The following is a 19,143-nucleotide window of genomic DNA, read 5'->3' on the forward strand; positions in this document are numbered from 1 at the left end:
GACTGCATTGAGGGAGGTGAAACTCAAGAGTGAATTTTAAACTGTGCTCAGCAGTAAAGAGCAGTGTTCAATGTCAGCTGCAGCACAGGTTTTGGCTCATAATCCTTCACAGGTCTCTCCCTTCCGTGACTTTCCAGGTAGTCTCTTCGGTGTCCTTCATCACATTTAATCTTTCTCTCTTCTCAACTACTCAGAATGAACACTCTATGTGGTCTTATTAAAATCGACTCCTGCACAAAGTATTGGGGAAACCTTAATTGGCTTTCCAGGCTGGTATGTTTGTGAGTATGTTTGATATGAATGCTGTGCATATTAGCCTAAGCGAAGAAATAAATGAAGAAAGGCATTACAGTGATCATAAAACACTACTAGGGCAGGGCAAAGCATCATGCTGCACAATGTGTCTTGGCTCTGCCCACAAGATGCACAGCAAGGAGCAATAATGTATTGCCCAATGAAAAACATCATTTGGTATGCAAATTAAGGAGAGGACAAAGCTCCCGATCTTGGCCCTGCATCCACCCAACATAAACTCAAACTTGGAAACAATTAAGCATGCCTATAAATCCAGAGCCTTGGAAAACTAAATGGAGTCCTAAATCAGAGAAAGACACAAAGAAGGCAGGGAAAGAATACTCATTAGCCAGGTAAACACAGTGGTTTTATGAGTGTGTCTACGAGAACACAGCTGATAGGACTTTTATAAGACCTCAGATAAAATCCTTTAAGGCATTAATGTTATAATATTAGATCATAATACTGTTGACAATTTGCAAGAAAATTCTGACTTCCAGGGGATGAAGATGCCATTTTTAATAGGCCCATTTGAGGAGTTTTAAGATTAATTTATTGTCTTGATCAAGGGTTATTGCTAATAAACAAATTCTAACAGTGTTTGGGGAAAAGAAACCTGAGTCCACTTCTGTTTTATTATTATTATTTAAGTTCTGGGGTACATGTGCAGAGTGTGCATTTTTGTTACATAGCTATACATGTGACATGGTGGTTTGCTGCACCCATCAACCCGTCATCTACATTAGGTATTTCTCCCAATGCTATCCCTCCCCAGCCCCACACCCTCTGCTATCTCTCATCTAGCCCCCATTCCCCAACAGGCTCTAGTGTGTGATGTTCTCCTCCTTGTGTCCATGTGTTCTCATTGTTCAACACCCACTTATGAGTGAGAACGTGCTGTATTTGGTTTTCTGTTCTTGTGTCAGTTTGCTGAGAATGATGGTTTCTAGCTTTATCCATGTTCCTGCAAAGGACATGAACTCACCCTTTTTTATGGCTTTATAGTATTCCATGATGTATACGTGCCACATTTTCTTTATCCAGTTTATCATTAATGGGCATTTGGGTTGGTTCCAAGTCTTTGCTATTGGGAACAGTGTCACAATAAACATACATGTTCATGTGTCTTTATGATAGCATGATTTATAATCCTTTGGGTATACACCCAGTATGGGATTGCTGGGTCAAATGGTATTTCTAGTTCTAGATCCTTGAGGAATCACCACACTGTCTTCCACAATGGTTACACTAATTTACACTCCCATCCACATTGTAAAAGTGTTTCTGTTTCTCCACATCCCTGAGGCCACTTCTTCTCTGCCACTGCATCCAGCTCTAAATGCTTCATTCTCCACTTAAAGTTCCTTCCCTCCCACCTACTCTCTGTATTTTCTTTTTTATGCAAATGAAAGGAGGCAGTAAAATTCTGTCTATAATTGCTATTTACCTGGCTGCTCAGATTTATGGTTTTCCAGGCAGAAGACCAGAATGAGAAAAGCCCCTCGGGGTGCAGATTAGGCAAGCAACATATTCTACTCTTGCATAGGTAACATTAATTTTCTTTAAAGTGCAAAACAGAATAAGTCTCATCATTTAAGACAACTAACAACATGTTTGTAAATTCACAGCTTCTTAGCAAAATCTCATATCTGATTCTAAAAGTGACCTTGAATTCCTTCTTATCCTGCTTCACTGAAGATATTTACGGAAACTTGATATGCACGTGAGACATAACAGATGCCAGTCAATTGATCAGAACACATAAACCTCAAGAATACTACTAGATTTCCTCCCTATGTTTTCAAAACCAACTGATTGGTTTATTGGTTTTCCAAAGGATTCACAATATGGAGGGCCACATTGTGAATATGAGTTTACCATTTGTTTATCCTTAAGAGGCATTATTTTGATGTGCTGACAGGGGCTATTAATCAACAGTGATCAGTTGCACAGTATATTTTTTTAAAAATCACTCCTAATACTTGCAAGAGAAAATTATTTAAAATGTAAAAGCAATTATGTACTTCATTGGGGCCATTTTAGGAAAAAAATGTGTGCTGCAGATTTTGGGGAGAGGATTGTCTTTAAGACAAAATTACTCAGACATATGTTTTATTACTTTTATCATTATTAATGTTTTCATGTCAAAAAAATTCAGAAACTAAATTATCAGTATGTATTTACATACATAAGTTTTTATTTATTTTTTAAATTTTTGTAGGTACATAGTAGGTGCATATATAATTATGGGGTACATGAGATATTTTGATACAGGCCTACAAGGTGTAATAATCACATCAGGGTAAAGGGGGTATCCATCACCTCAAGCATTTGTCCTTTGTGTTACAAACAATCCAATTATACTCTTCTAGTTATTTTAAATGTGCAATTAAGTTATTAACTGTAGTCAACCTGTTTTGCTATCAAATACTAGATCTTATTGATTCTATTTTTTGTACCCACTAACCATCCCCACTTCCCCTAGTTTGATACATTGCTTCATCTTTGAACAAACATTTATCACTAATGATGATATTAGTGCTGTATATTTTGTCTAAACTATAGAATCCTCCAAGCTACTTAAGTATAAAGTTTGTGGCTGTCGCATCAGGTCTCCTAATACTGAATTCTTTATAATGAGATTTTTCCATTGCAAATGACATTTAACACAAAGTACTCCTCATTCCAATGACTTAGAAACACATGATTTCCATCCACCACTACTCCAAATTGGCAGCCATCATAATAAGGTGTGAAATTTCATTTAAAAAGCAGCCCTCCACTCCAAGCCAGGTTTTCCTGTCACCCCCTCCTGCAGATACTGTGCCCACTTTCTCCCATTGGGGAGCAAGAGGCCAGTCCCCAGCCCTTGGGGATCTGAGATGTTTTCCTTTTCTCCTTCAAATCTAAATTTAGATGTTACCTTCTCAGAGCTGCCTTCCCTTATGGCCCAATCAAATTAGGTCTCTCCAGACAAAGAATATCCAGGGTAAGAGACGTTATTTAAGGACACTGAGCCCTGGCAAGGCTTTGTCCCCTGATGGTGACATGGCCTCACTAATGCTGAAGTGATTCAATATTTGCCAACATTCCCTTAAAGGGATGCTCAGAGAAGCCAAGGTATGCTTCTATGGAATGGTGATGTAAGTCCCATGCATAAAAAGACGGTTCTTTATGAGGCAAGGCTTTCCTTTTAGTCTCAATTCTGGAAGAACCTTACCTGCACAGAGAGGGCCACCAGAAGCTGTGGGTTGCACAAGGGAATGAAGAAACCAGAAAATTAGGGAAAAGTCAGGCAAGGATATGCAGCAGCTGCTCTGGCTCAGGGGAGCACCTCCCTGCTATTGCATGCATGTCCTCAATTAAAAATAAATGTCAAATAGGAAGAAGTCTTTGAATGTTCTCACCACAAATAAATAATAAATGCATGAGATGCTGGATATACACACCACTCTAATTGGATCATTATACAACATAAATATACATCAAAACATCAAATTGTACTCCATAAATACATATAATTACAGTGTGTCAATTTAAAAAGTCAATTTAAATTTAAAAAATAATAAATGTCTAGAGGGTTGATGAATACATAAATTAGCTTGATTTAATCACTCCACATTGTTTACATATATCAAAACACCACATTTTACTCCATAATGCAATATAATCAGTTAATCAATTAAAAATAATATCAATAAAACAGTAAAAATAAATGGGGACATTGTAGCATGGCTTCTGCCTGACCATGGTGACAAAGCTGACACGCTGCAGTCTCCCCTGTTATTCTCATTCATGACATCCAGTACCCTTCTCCGAGTCCCCTCCCATGGCAGCGTGAGAGCTTTCTCTCTCTCTCTCTGTCTAATAAATCACTTTTCCACAAAACTCTTTGGGTCCATGATATTTATTCAAATGGCAAACTCACCATGCCTCCGGGGCCCCTTTCTCCATTCTTCTGGGTTAACAAGACTAAGAACTTCTTCGGAACTGGGTGCTGAGTATGCTCCCCCAGTTACATTACCAGGAGTTTTGGGCACTGCTATAAAGATACCTGCAAATGTGGAAGCAACATTGGAACTTGAGTAATGGGCAGAGGTTGAAACAGTTTGGAGGGCTCAAAAGAAGACAGGAAAAGGTGGGAAACTTTGGAACTTCCTAGAAACTTGTTGAATAGTTTTGACCAAAATGCTGATAGTGATATGGACAATGAAATCCAGGCTGAGATGGTCTCAGACAGAGATGAACTTATTGGCAACTGGAGCAAAGGTCACTCTTGCTGTACTTTGGCAAACAGACTAGCAGCATTTTGCCCCTGTCCTAGAGATATGTGGAACTTTGGACTTAAGAGAGATGGTTTGGGGCATCTGGTGGAAGAAATTTATAAGCAGCAAAGCATTTAAGATTGACCTGGGTGCTCTTAACAGCATATAGCCATATGCATTCACAGACATATGGATTGAAATTAAAATTTATGTTTAAAGAGGATTCAGAGCATAAAAGTTTGAACATTTGCAGCCTGGCCATGGTAGAAAAAATCTATTTTCTGGGGAGAAATTCAAGCTGCCTGCAGAAACTTGCATAAGTAGAGAAGACGAATGTTAATAGCCAAGACAATGAGGAAAATGTCTCCAAGGCATTTCATAGACCTTCATGGCAGCCCCTCCCATCTCAGGCCAAGAGGTCTAGGAGGAGAAAATGGTTTTGTGGGCTGGGCCCAGGGCCCTGCTTCTCTGTGTCGCCTTGGGACATGACACCCTGCCTCCCAGCTTTTCCAGCTATAGCTGTGGCTAGAAGAGACCAAAGTACAGCTCGGGACACAGCTTCAGAGTGTGGAAGCCCCAAGCCTTGGCAGATTTCATGTGGTGTTAGGTCCACAGATATGCAAAAACACAAGGCTTGAGGTTTCAGAACCTCCACCTAGATTTCAGAGGATGTATGAAAATGACTGTATGTCCAGGCAGAAGTCAGCCACAGGGGCAAAGCCCTCATAGAGAACCTCTACTAAGGCAGTGCAGAGGAGAAACGTGGAGTTGGAACCCCCCACACAGAGTCTCCACTGGAGCACTGCCTAGTGGAGAAACAAGAAATGCACCACCATCCTGTGGCCCCAGAATGGTAGAGCCACAGACAGCTTGCTCTGTGCACCTGAAAAAGCTGCGGGCAATCAATGCCAGCCCATGAAAGCAGCCATAGGGGCTGTACTGTATGGATACTCAGAGGCAGCACTGCCCAAGACCTTGAGAGGCGGCTTCTTGCATCAATGTTCCCTGGATTTGAACATGGAATCAAAGGAGATTATTTTGAAACTTTAAGGTTTAATGAGTACCTTGTTGGGTTTGGACTTACATGGGTCCTATAGCCCCTTCGTTTTGGCCAATTTTTCCCATTTGGAATAGAGGCATTTACCCAATGCTGTACCCTCATTGCATCTTGGCAGTAACTAACTTGCTTTTTATTTTTATATGCTCATAGGTGGAAGGGACTTGTCTCAGATGAGACTTTGGACTTAGACTTTTGGGTTAATGCTGGAATGAGTTAAGACCTTTGGGGACTGTTGGGAAGGCATGATCATGTTTTAAAATGTAAGAAGAACATGAGATTTGGGAGGGGCTGGAGTGGAATGATATGATTTGGCTCTGAGTCCCCACCCAAATCTCATCTCAAATTGTAATCCCATATGTCGAGGGAGGAGCCTGATGAGAGGTGATTGAATCATAAGGGCAGTTTCCCTCCCATGCTGTTTTCATGATAGTGAGTGAGTTCCCACAAGATCTGAAGGTTTAAGAGTGTGTGGCTGTTCCCTTCTCACTCCCTATCTCCTGCTCTACCACTGTGAAGATATGCATGCTTCCCCTTCATCTTCCATCAAGATTATAAGTTTCCTGAGGCCTCTCCAGCCATATGTAACTTCGAGGCAATTTTAAACCTCTTCTGTTCAGGTAGTTCTTTATAGCAGTGTGAAAATGGACTAATGCAACTACATATGTACCTGAATAATTGCTATATTCTGCATCTGTTCCTATCAGGTGAATTCTGAGATTAGGCACTGTGACTGGTTGATTTTATTTTGTTTTTTGTTCTTTTTTTCTATCACTGCATCACCAGTTCAGCAGAGTGTCTTCACAGGAGGTGCAAAATAAATATTTTTTAAATAAATCAATATTGGGACAGTTGAAAGAGACTGTTGTATGACTCTGCAATGGTACCAAGCCCCTGGCTGTTTTTTTTTTTTCCTCCATGTCTAAGACCATCAAGAAGTCTCTCCATCACAGGACAGATTCATTCAATTGGTCCTCCCTTGCCCACCTGATTGTGGAATGCCCAGCATCTTTGGTGGGAGAAGCTGGGGTGGGGGTGGGTGGCTATGCAGAAAGGGGTCTCATTGACTCATCTCTGCTTCACAGGCCAGCCATGTTGAATTAGGTCCTGAAACCTCTTGGTTGTTTTCATGGTCTTTTTCTACTTTGTGTCTCCAAGACTCATGCATTCATACTAACAGACATGTATCACAAAATCATATGAATGACACATTTTCAAATTATTTGATAAAAAAATCCGGTTTTGAAAGCTTATTTCTGGATACTTAGTGCCAATTACTCCCCTTTATGATAAACAACAATTATGAATGAGGCATTTACTAAAAACTTTTTATTAATTCCCATGATGTCCACATTTTCATTACTTCCTTTTCAAAATGAAATGATTGTTTCAGCACAATTCACACAAATCAACTGATATATTAATCCACACCAAAAGAAAAGACTCACATGAAAACAGTATGGTCTAAGATAGCGGGACTCACAAGAGCCACTCAGGCCTACCTCTCATTATCATGAGCATGAAATAGTGATCCTGGTACACAGAACAAAGCCCAGTAAGAGGGTTCCACACTTGTCTCCTGGTATCCCCCTCCCAAAAACCGTTTATCCAAAAATAATGTAGTTACGCAGATCCAGAGCTAACCAAAAGTTTGTAAACCACAATTCTAATTTAATAGTGAACAAATTTTCTAGTCACTAGGTTAGATGAAGAGTTATTAATAGCATGTAACCAGAATTTAAAGAAAAATATGTGAAAAGATCCTTTGATCATGTATCCAAATTAATAAAAGTCCATAAGAAACACTTACACACCATCTAAGATTTCTACCCTTTCTTTGTATCTCCTAATCATTACATTTTTTTAAGCCAACTATAACTAACTCTTCCTATCACATCTGTTGTTTGTTTATTTGCGACACTCTCACTCTGTCACCCAGGCTGGAGTTCAGTGGTGTGATCTTGGCTCACTGCAACCTCTGCCTTCCCAGGTTCAAGAGATTTCCTGCCTCAGCCTCCCAAATAGCTGGGATTACAGGCGCCTGCGACTGTGCCCAGCTAATTTTTTGTACTTTTAGTAGAGACAGGGTGTCATCATGTTAGCCAGGTTGGTCTTGATTTCCTGACCTTATAATCTGCCCTCCTAGGCCTCCCAAACTGCTGGGATTACAGCAGTAAGCCAACACACCTGGCCCACATCTGCTTCCATTTTTCTATGTTGCCATCTAATCTTTGTCCACATGCAAATATATTTTACCATTATAATTACAGTATATTCAATATTTTGTAAACTAAATCTTTCACTTAACAGTCTGAGTTTACCATTTTCATATTATGGAATCTTCTAAATTGTTTCTTATGGTTGCCCAATATCTCCTAATTTCCTTAAGCATAGCCTGAGTATTGAACATTTATGACACTTCCATTTTTTTCTGTTACGAAATGCAATTTTATATAGACTTTGTTTTCAGTCTTTTAAGTTGTTTCCTTGATATAGAGAAAATAAAGATCCAAGTATGTGAATATTTTTATGGCTCTTTCTGTATTTAATTATTTTACAAAAAGGTTGGGTTGATTCACATTGCTCTAGCAATATGTGAGTGGACCAGTTTTACTGACAGCATGCGATGATTTGCTTTTAGCTTTAATTTTTTATTAAAAGAGTTATCAGTTAGTATATCATTAGTAATTATAAGTAGGCTGAAGCATTGTTTTATGTTTATTCTCTATAAAATGTCTATTGTTTACATTCTTAAATCATTCCTCTATTTCCTTCTGTTTTTAAAAAGGTATTTTTAATTGGCTGCTTCAAACCCTGAAAATAAGTCTCTTAACCTGACCTAAATATGAAAGGCAATAGAAGCAAAATCAGCACAAACTTGCCCTGTTACCTTCAAGAACTTGGCTGTTACCAGGCCATATTAGCAGAAGAATAATTCCTCCCAGAGAAAAGCTGTCTGCTTGCCCTAGTCAGTCTTCAGAGTGAAGTAAGAAGAAAATGCACTACTGTGGATTTCAGGGCCACATTTCATTAGGAAGTTGTAAGTTTACTTTTATATCACTAAATAACATTTTCAACAAACACAGATGTTGGTCACTAATGATGAAACAGGTAAAATATAAGCATCCAATTAAGGAGTAGGGAAAACCTAAGCGGCTCATTAATTGCAAGAGTGACCTGACATACACTGTCCAGCAGACATACAGAGGAAACAAAGGTCATAATAATTCAGATCTTGCATTTTCCAAAGCATTGGGTGGGGACACTCCCCACATGTTACTTGACATCACAGAGAAGGGCAACTCCACGGAGCACCCAGTGTTCAGGGGTCTGGACCGTCCTGAGGTCCACAGCGGCAATGTAGTTCAAGTCCGTTCGAACTGGCTTCTTATAGATGGGACAGGAATAAAACCGAGGATCTCGTAAAGCTACAAAAAATCATAAAAAAGAACTTGGTGACTTTCTCACTTAAGAGCCCGAGGAGAGTACAGGGCAACGCTTCTGCATTCTGTAGGTAATTTCGAAGACAGATGGGTTTGGCAGAATGAGGGACATTCTTCCTGAGGTCAGGCAATCCCTGGGTGCGAGGCAGATGCTCCCACAGGGTGCCAGTAGCTGTGGCAAGACAGCCATATAGCCTCTGGTAGACCCCGCTGGCACCTTGCCCTGAAGCATGAACACATGCCCACATGCTTCCTCTCTCTCCTTTGCACCTGTCAACTCAACATTCCCCTCCATCTGTCCTCCTTCACCTCCCCACCAAACCTTGAGTACACACATGTATCACTTTTAATCAGATATCCAGCACCAGTAGTCACTACTTTATTATTTCAAAATCTTCAACCCTGCAGGCCGTAGTCTACATCACATTTTAAATCCCAGGACAAAGGGTGCCTTCCCGCCCCCAACTAAACCAGGTATTGTGAATTCTCCATATATGTAGAGAAATAAAATGGCTGGGAAGCAGAGAGCAATGGCCCAGTTCAGCTCCCTGAGATTCAATCTACCTTTCTGGAGTAGAAGAATAGATGAAGTTTCTAATATGACACTGCAGTGAAAGGCAATTTATGTATGTCTATCCTTCAGAGATCCTTTGTAATGCATCCATCTCCACCCACAGGCTCCCTTTCTCTTCAGCCTTGGAAACCCCATGCTCAGAGACAGGTCCAGGACTGTGGGGACTTAAACTTATACAATTCATGATGGACCTCTTTAAGAAAAAGAGTCAAATTTACAAATAAAAAAGTAGGCTTTGGAAGGAGCCGCTGTCTGTGAGCAGCCTAGGAATTGAAGCCTCATTAGTTTCTTAGGAAATCCACTCTGCCCACAGCAGTTTATCTGCGCATCTCATAACATGCATCTCAGAAAGTAGTATATTATTTTATATTCTCTTCCAGACTACAAATTTTTTGAGGACAAGAGTATGTCTACACCCATCTTTGTACTCTTCTGGGAAGTCAATATAAAAAAAGCCCTCGCTTAAATATTGAGGTGAAATCACATTTAAATAAGAAGATGCTCTGCTTTTGTCAATTAATGTCACAAACATGGGCACTGAAACATATCAGAGTTATTGAATTTATTTTTCAAAACTGACATGCTCAATAATTTACCTCTTCCAGAAAATTACAAAAGTAAGGCACTATCAGAAGCTAAGTCTCATTATTTGATCCAATAGAACTTTCAACCTGCTGTGCCCTGTGTTTTCACATATCCACTATAAATTTAATTAATTGTATTGGAAGAAGTGAAACATCTGAATATAATAATATTATACATGAAGTTTCAATATAAAATAAGTAATTCTAAAGCAGTGATTCTTAACCTGGTACAACTCTACCTATGGGGGACATTTGCCAATATCTGTAGAGATTTTTGGTTAACACAACTGTGGACTTGCAACTAGCATCTTTGTGGATAGAGGCCAGGGATGCAGCTAATATCCTACAATGCACAGGACAGTCCCCCAAAAACAAAGAGTTATCCAGACAAAAAATGGCAATAGTACCAAGACTGAGAAAACATCTTCTAAAACAACAAAGAAATGTTATATTATTTTAAAACTCTGTTTCCTTAATCTCATGAAATTAATAATTAGAAACAACCTAAAATAATGTGACACCTAATTTTTAAGTCTGGGAATAACTTTTCCAATTTCTATGATTATATTACAAATAATAATAATTAGTCAAATATATAGGAAAAATTCTGAACAAGTAAATGAATAACAATGAATCATGGAATGCAGTTAATATGAACTATTACTCACTGATATAGTTAAATCCTTTAATCCTAGAATCTTTAAACATGTAACAAATATATAATTCATTCTTCCTCCTGTGGCAAATTTGATTAACAACCATTTTATAAACCTTGAAGTAAACCTTTGGTGCCTTACATCTGAATCTCATGATAATTACAATAATTACAACTTGAGAAGTATTTGACTACTTGGATTTTAATACCAAAAGAAAAATGGAGGGAAAAAATAGCATTCTCGTCAATAAGCAGGTAAAAATAGTTTTCTGAAATATTTATCCAATTCTATTTATTTTTAATTGCCTCAGAGCTGAAGGTGCTCATGCCAAGTCACAGCGTGCAGCAAACTTCTGCACCAGGATTAGAAGCCACTTAAGATATAATGTCATGGTGAAAAACGCTGACAGATGCTAAACAACTACATAAACAGATGCTTTGAAACCATCCCCCTGCTTAGACAAATAACTTTGAAGACAAAAATAAGCATGCTAGGTAGGTAGAACAAATCAGCTAAATATGTTTAAAGCCTCTGGGTTCCAGAGGGAGGAAGACAGAGAAGAGGTTGTGCCAACTAGCGAGCTGTACACTTTAGGATCCTAAAGGTTTTAATAAATCACCTTGGGGGAATTTCATTTTCTGGCTATTTAACTTCCCTATCTATCCTACGTTTTTCATCTACATGTGAGTGTACGTTCCACATATTCCTTCTAGTATCCAAAATAACCATGGCATAGAAAGTCTCCATGGAACCTGTTAGTCATTCTTTTATTTAAACGCCCTTTTGCTAATAACATTTAAATGACTGGACAGTTCACTCTTAACATACAGTATTTCTTTCAATCCTTTAAAAAGCATGTGAGTTAAGCATGTAAACAATAGTAACAATTAAAAAAAAATGTGTTATATGCTTCCTATGTACATAACATTGTCAGTTTAACTCTTTCAACAATCCTATGCGAGGGGTACAACTATCTAATCATTTTACAGATTCAAAAACTGGAACATAAGGAGATGAGCTGTCCGAGATGGGAAAGCCATAGAGATAACTGAGAATGCAACCTGGTCAGAATGGACCCATGGCCTCTGTGCTTCATCTCTGCAGTACTGGGGATGTACTGTACTATGCATGTATACCTCTGTCTTTACAGAAACCCGTGAAAATGAAATGGAGAGAACTAGATACGTGAGTTCGATTTGTGGCATATTTGAGATGCCTCCAAAGCCACATGACTAATGACTAGGATGATAAAGCCAGGAGAACAACCCGAATATCCTGGCCCCTGGCTCACAGTCCTCTACAGTGAAAAGAGGCATGAGCATTTTTCAGTCTGTAGCATGAGGGAGGGAGGGGTGAGGAGGAGGAGCCTCATCCTCAGAGGGTTCTCCCTGTGCTCCCCACTGCCTACAGTCTACCTTAGCAGGTACCTGAGACAAATTAGCTCAGGACTTCGAAATGTAAGGGCGCTGTGCTGATTTTGAGTTTAGCCTTTATTTTCAAGTTTGATCCCGGGCATTAAGAGGACAACTAAACAGAATCTCAATTAGAAGACTAACCATGGGAATTCCCAGAGGTTCATATATACCCCACAACAGACAAATGTGATTCTGACACCAGCTTTGCCTGTCAGTAGCCAGGAATCATGGCTGTGTCTCCAAACCCAGTGTCTCCAAACCTTAACTTCTTTATCTGCAATATGGGGATGATAAATTTGACAGAGTTGTTGTAAAGATTAAATAAGTTAGCACATGTGAGTGGCTGGTATAGTATAATGCCTGGAATGGAGAAGGTGCCTAAGATAGAGATGCTATTTGACACTTTTTTATCTCTCTGTCTCCATACACACATACACAAGCACATGGACATATACACACATGCACACACACATACACACACACACACACACACACACACACATGCATCTACTTACACATGGACCTTTTCCTGAAGCAAATTCCCAGACTCATGTTTCCCATGACTGTAACAGTCTTCCAAGCTTATGAGCTGATGGTGGATTAAATTCTGTGGGCTCAGAAGCCAGGAGATCTCCACTCCTGGTCACCACATATGGCTATCCCCACCCCAGTCCCAAATCTGCACAATCTCAGGTCAGAATGGGTCAGAGGGTGTTCTTAAATACACTTTTTCCTTATCAGTAACTAACCCCTGAGACCCCTCTTGCACCTACTTAGTGACCAGTGGTACATAGAAGGCTTGCCTCGTCCGTTGCAAATGTTCCAATCACGTTTTTCCCAACATATCAGCTACAGCACTGAAGTTCGTTGAGAATTATCAATCTGCTCATATAATAAATCTGTGAAAACACATATCTTTCCTCTATCTGTCCTTTTGAGCTTCCTTTGTGAATAGAGGATTTAGACAGTGTGCGTGTGGCTTAACTCTCTTGGTGAATTTAGTACTATTTGAAATGACTTTTCCATGATTTTCTAGCAAGAAACATGATTTCTTTTTAAAGTCTGGGGGTGTATCACTTAATTTTTAGAGTTAAAATAAATATCTAGATTTCTTCTTGTTGAAAACAAACCAGTCCTATATATAAATTTTAATGATTATTTAAACTGAGAAATTTCCCTTCATATTAATGTAAAAACTATTAACTATAAGAATTCCAATTTTTAAATGCTGCACTTTGGTCATTAATGATGCTACATGCCCCTCTAAATCAATTAGAGCCCTGCTCAATTATCAAAATTGAGTAAAAATTAAAAGTATAGCATGAAAGAGTTAACAGAATATTAGTTTTCCATCACTAAAGAAACACCTCTTCCACAACAAAGCTATTTGGCAAACCAAGTTTCCACCAATGCGTACTGAAACGAAAAAAGGAATAAGAACTAAAGTTTTCTTTTAATATTTTGAAATTAGTCCCTTTTTCCTTTGCTTATTTTATTTTTTCCCTCACCTGCAGCTAATGAGCATCACCACTGGCTAATGCCCAGCAGGGTGGGTATAGTTCTTCTATACAAATCTATTCTTAAATCGTAAAGAATTGCCGGTATTATAAAATTATTACTTTATTACTACCATGCTGAGATGTTCAATGTCAAATTGCCATGAATTTTTATAGTTTAGTCACAAGCAATAAAAGGAACATGTAATTCAACTGGAAAAAGATTTTTCTTTCATTTTATAAGGGAAATATTTTTATAACATGTTGACTAGATGCAATGATATGATAAAGCAATTTTTCTAAAATACTATTTTTGGCTAAAAGAACACTTGATTAATACTTCTATAAAAAAAATTACTGTTCCAAGATGTCACATTACCCTAAGAACCAGTAAATACAAAGCCATAGGCAGTATGCTTGCCTCAGCCCAGGTAGACACATTTATTCTTTTAGATTCAGCTAATAAATATTGAACTACACCATTTACCAAGCAGTGTGCTGAGAACCATCGTATTCCAAATCTGATGCTCAACTCTGTCCTTCACAGGCTCCTCTTCCTTCATGCTTTAAACACTGGTCCCCTCCCAAGGTAATCTTTATTTCCTTCAACAAATCACACCCTCTCTAGCTTGTTGTCCTCAAAGCAAAAAATCATTTCTCTAGCAAACTTTTGTAAAGACTAAATGAGACATGGTGTGAAATCCACCCATAAAACATTCTCTGTAAATATCAGTTCCCTCTTCCAACTCCCCCATTTCCTCCTCTACCTGAAGAACCTCCTTCACGTGGAAGCTTTGTTATCCACCTACACACTGCTGCCATCCAGATATCCTGGACTGGGTCCATCCTCTAAATCCCAGAACTAAACTCTTCATCATACCCAGCACATCCATTACCACCTCATGACTTTCCACTCTTCCCTCTGCTCCAGGATGTTAGCATAGCCTTTTTCTATCACTTGGACCTCAGCTCAATATTCCTCACAGTATCTCACACTCAAACCATGTATATGGCTTGAATGTGTCCCCTAAAATTTCACGTGTTGAAAACTAACTCCTTGGTGCAAGCATGTTGGGAGGTAGAGTTTAATAAAAGGTGATTGGGTCAAAAGGGTGAATCCCTTATGAATGAATTAATGTCATTATCATGGCAGTGAGATAGTTATTGCAAGAGTGGGTTGCTATAAACCAAGTCCAGCCCCTGGTGCCTCTCTCTGTCTCACATGCTTACTTCTACCTTCTGCCTGTGACCATGGAATTACCCTTACCACATGCTGGTGTCATGCCCTTGGACTTACCAGCCTCCAGAACCACGAGCAAAATAAACTTCTATTGTCTATCACATGCTGTCTGTAGTATTTTGTTATAGCAAGAGAAAATGGACTAAGACACCATGCATGTGGTTTTTGCAGAGAAACAAGAAGTATCTGAAATTAGTATGTTCATTTCTAGTCAACTCCCATTATTCACAGTAGTTATGTCCTATAAAGTCACTGTGAATATCAAATTAACAAATGCCAAGCTGTTGCTCCTAGGGGAAACACAGGGTTGGTTTCCTGCAAGCCTCTGGTTACAACGTTTCCATCAACCAGTCAATACATAATCTTATTTTATGTGTGCTTCTGTTTAAGAATATCTTTTAAATGTATACTGTTGATTCATCACCATTGCACTGGAGGCCAACAGCACTATAACTAATGCCTGAAGGAAGTTTGTCCAACACATGTATTTTCTCTATAAGGCACAGCCTTCTTCCTGTGCTCAGAAACAGCAGACTTAATCATTACACTTGCAGGCCATTTTAAATAGGAAAAACTCACCAAAAAATTGAAAAACATGGTACTAAAGAGAACACAAACAGTACATTTTGTTGTAATATGAAAGCTGGAACAAGAAGGCACAGCCTCACCTTGTCTGGCCCCAGATGGGAATACGTATGTCTGGCATCTCCAATTTTTGGCTGCTTTGCACATGTCTGTGAATGACCATGTGAATGACCATAAAAGTGCCATTAGTATTGATTTGGGGGCTACAAAGAAATTGTAGCAGGTAGGCAAATTCACAAATACAAATCTGTGAGTAACAAGGCCCAACTATATCTGCTTCTTTTATGGCTATCACCCCTCTTTGTAACTCAGCTCCACAAGAACGGGAAGCCTGTTTGCTCTTTTCTCAGTGCTGCAACCCCAGGACTAGGGCAGTGCATGGGAGATAGTCAGTAAGTGGTCATTGAATGACCAAGCGAGCTAATGCTATTTCTCTCTGCCACAAAAAGAAAAGTGTTTCTCTAACTCCCCATCACTCTCATTCTTGTCCTCTAAAGCACATCTCAAAAGCAATCACCCCTAAGCTCCTAGGCATATCTATGTTTTCTTTCTGGGTTCCATGAGCATCTGAAATATATCTCTTTCATAACAAGTATCAATTTGTATTTTCATTACTTTTTTACTATGGGTCTTCTTCACTAGACTGTGAGTCTCTGGGGGCTGGATCTGGTTCATAATGATCTTTGCATCCCTAGCACCTAAGGTTATTGGCTGATATCTATTAGACATCCAGCAAATGTTTGCTTAAAAAAATAAATACTTACAGTCTGCAAACTATTTTTTCTCTTTACTTGTTAGAATCTTTTGTGCTTCTACCATAAAATCAGAGCTTCCTTGGAATTCACTATCATGGCTACAGTTTATGGTTTATGCTTCTAAAATGAACAGGAAGTTCCCTCATGTGCTGAAATGTGGTTATTGCTGTAGAGATGTTAGTTGAGTGAAAGGTGACAACAAAAGCCTCCAGAAAATATCAAGCCAGTAATGAAAAATAGCTTAGGTATTTTTAGGCTTGTCAAATACAGCTTGGATAATTTCGTCAAAGTAGAATAACACGTGTGCTTCACAGAAATGTTATTACATTCAAAGGCTGAAATAAGAACCCGGTATTTGATCATTAGCTATAGGATTTAGCCAAATGCCTCTGAACTTGATCTGACTTCACTACCTGGCTCAAACTTCCAAGTTGGTAGAGCTACAGCCTCTGATTGAGCCCTGTATAGCCCTACCTAGACAGTCTCCTTACCACAGCTCACACCACCTCATTGTATCCATTCTCCAGAGTTCAGTCCGGCCCAAATCCTCCTGAAACTCAGTTCCTGCCCACTTTACCACGCTGTTATCTCACCCTCCTTTCCCATGCTTATTAACTATGCCAAACATTTCTTTCTTATCTCATCAGCTAATATTTCATGACTATCCATACATATGAATCTGCTTTATTAGATAAGCAAGTACTAAATAGAACCACTGCCTCCTCAATAGTACTCAAGAAAGTGCCTAGAGGCCAATAAATCCCCAAGCAACATGAGTGTGAATGTAAAGCCGGTTGATAAAACAGTAAAATCTCTACTACATGATAACAAAAACATTGAAATCCTGTGTTGATAATGTCATCCAAACCAAAAATGTGAACCCTTCCTGAAGGTACAAGACAACTTACTATTGTTTTCTGCATAAATCCTTATGACAGGCATCATCTCAAAGAGCACTTTTGGCTTTGATTCAATGAGCTTCATGTTCCTCTTGTCCCAGCCAGCGCCTTCAAGATATAAGCCATAGACGTAGACACCCTCTGTGGCGGGGGCAGAAATGTCATCCTTCATCCATTTGGTGACTTCATTGCAAAGCACCATATTGTCCAGAGCCCAGCCTTTGGTGGCCCGAGTTATTTCCTATTCAGTGCAGCAAAAGATAAATGGAGCAGTTAGAGGCTTGTCTTAATAAAAAGAGCATAACAATAAGGAAAGCTTAGTTCCAAATCACTCTAGCTCGAAGGACGTACAATAGTATTTAAAGAATTAGCAAGATCTCCCATTAAAAAAAAAAAAACATATCCTAATTTAGCTACGTTTACTTTAAAAAGAAATGCAACATCAAATCAAATACAAAAATAACAAATAAATATTTTGAAAGTTGAGCAAGCAGCCTGAGAACAAGTGGCTGGGATTTATGTTCATGACAATGTAACTGCTGGTACCAAAAACAGACAGTCATTCTCTGTCTCATTATAGTCTTTAAAACTATAATGAAAGAAAGCCCTGTGGAGGAAAATTATAATAACACAATGGGTGCAATTCAAAGCTCTTACCTGTCGCATTGCAGTTAAAAATCCCTGGGGGTTAAAAAAGCCTGTCATCCAAAAGCAGTGAGGTCGGCCATTGAAAACCCATGAGGTAAACTGGCTATTTCTTTCTATAAGTTCAGTAAACCAGAAACCCAGAGTACTTGAAACCCAAGAAGCCTGCAATGAAGACATTAAAACAATTAATTGTTATAAGTTTAATACTGCAGTGTAAACCAGCTATGTTCGCTGAAAAAAATGATGAAACATCAACTTCACTTTTGTACGAAAAAGTCCCTAAGTCATGAATTTTCCCTGGATTCTGGCATAAACTTTTCAAATTATTCTTTCTCCTTAGCAATAGTAATGATTACAAAGATATGACAGAATATGCTAGTCATCACAGGAACATCAGATCAATTCACAGAGCTGTTCAAGATGTCTAATGTCAATCGAATCACTTTCCATGTACCAATATATTTATCACTGATTCTGCTATAACAGGATCAAAGCAATTTATTGGATTAATGGCTTTCATCATTTTTCCTTAGGTTACAGTTTCAATCTATAACACATAAAAAAGGATTTTATTTACATAAATATGCTCCTGGCCCTATCAAGATAAATCATCACTTTAAAATAGATCCCATGCATGGTAAGTTGTAGAAGGCTTGCTACACTTATTTTTAATGGGGTAAACAACAGTTATTTTCTGGAATGATTGTCCCTTTGGAATGCATTTTTATTTCCTCTCTTGAAGGAGCAAAAAATGGGAACCCAAGACCCTTTCTCATTCACAAATTAGCTGCATGTATTGCTTCTGACTTTCTCCCTGAATTACCCTGTGGAGCTTCTATTATGATAACTGGCATGGAAATGTCATTAATGTCATCAGCAGCAGCACTGGAAGCTATCTTCAAATCATAGATTACAACATTTTACTGTAATTACAACATTTTAGGTATGAATAAATGCAGTAATCAACCTGGGTAGGTATAACACTTGAATTTCAAATACCTTAAGAATTAATTTGCCAATTGTTAAAGAGTTACTGAGATTCCAAAGACTGATAATAAACTGAGAAGAATAAAAACTTGAATAAAATGATCATCATTTAAAAATGAAGTCACTCATTGTCTTCTATCTTTATCGCTCTGTTAACTAAAAGAGATGTGTGTTTATGTTTGGTCTGAGGGCAGAGGGAGCCCTTAATGAGACAGACATTCCTGTTCCACAGCCAGAGCCTCCCA

At 38.7% G+C, this 19,143-nt stretch overlaps 1 protein-coding gene across 1 annotated transcript in view; it reads right to left on the bottom strand.

The window, feature by feature from the left end:
- Nucleotides 1–8,655: 8,655 nt before the first annotated feature.
- The window catches only part of LOC108288037 (dynein heavy chain 5, axonemal-like), a 126,254-nt gene continuing 115,766 nt past the window's right edge, over nt 8,656–19,143 (bottom strand). Inside the window, exons 30-32 of the mRNA XM_017506816.1 lie at nt 17,921–18,073; nt 17,273–17,504; nt 8,656–9,044 (exon numbers count right to left, since the gene is read on the bottom strand). Of these exons, the coding sequence (XP_017362305.1) occupies nt 8,893–9,044; nt 17,273–17,504; nt 17,921–18,073 (537 nt within the window). The 3' untranslated portion in view covers nt 8,656–8,892. The remainder of the gene's footprint in view (nt 9,045–17,272; nt 17,505–17,920; nt 18,074–19,143) is intronic.

This window comes from Cebus imitator, unplaced genomic scaffold (assembly GCF_001604975.1).
Source record: "Cebus imitator isolate Cc_AM_T3 unplaced genomic scaffold, Cebus_imitator-1.0 Scaffold360, whole genome shotgun sequence".
In the NCBI taxonomy this organism is placed as follows: Eukaryota; Metazoa; Chordata; class Mammalia; order Primates; family Cebidae; genus Cebus; species Cebus imitator.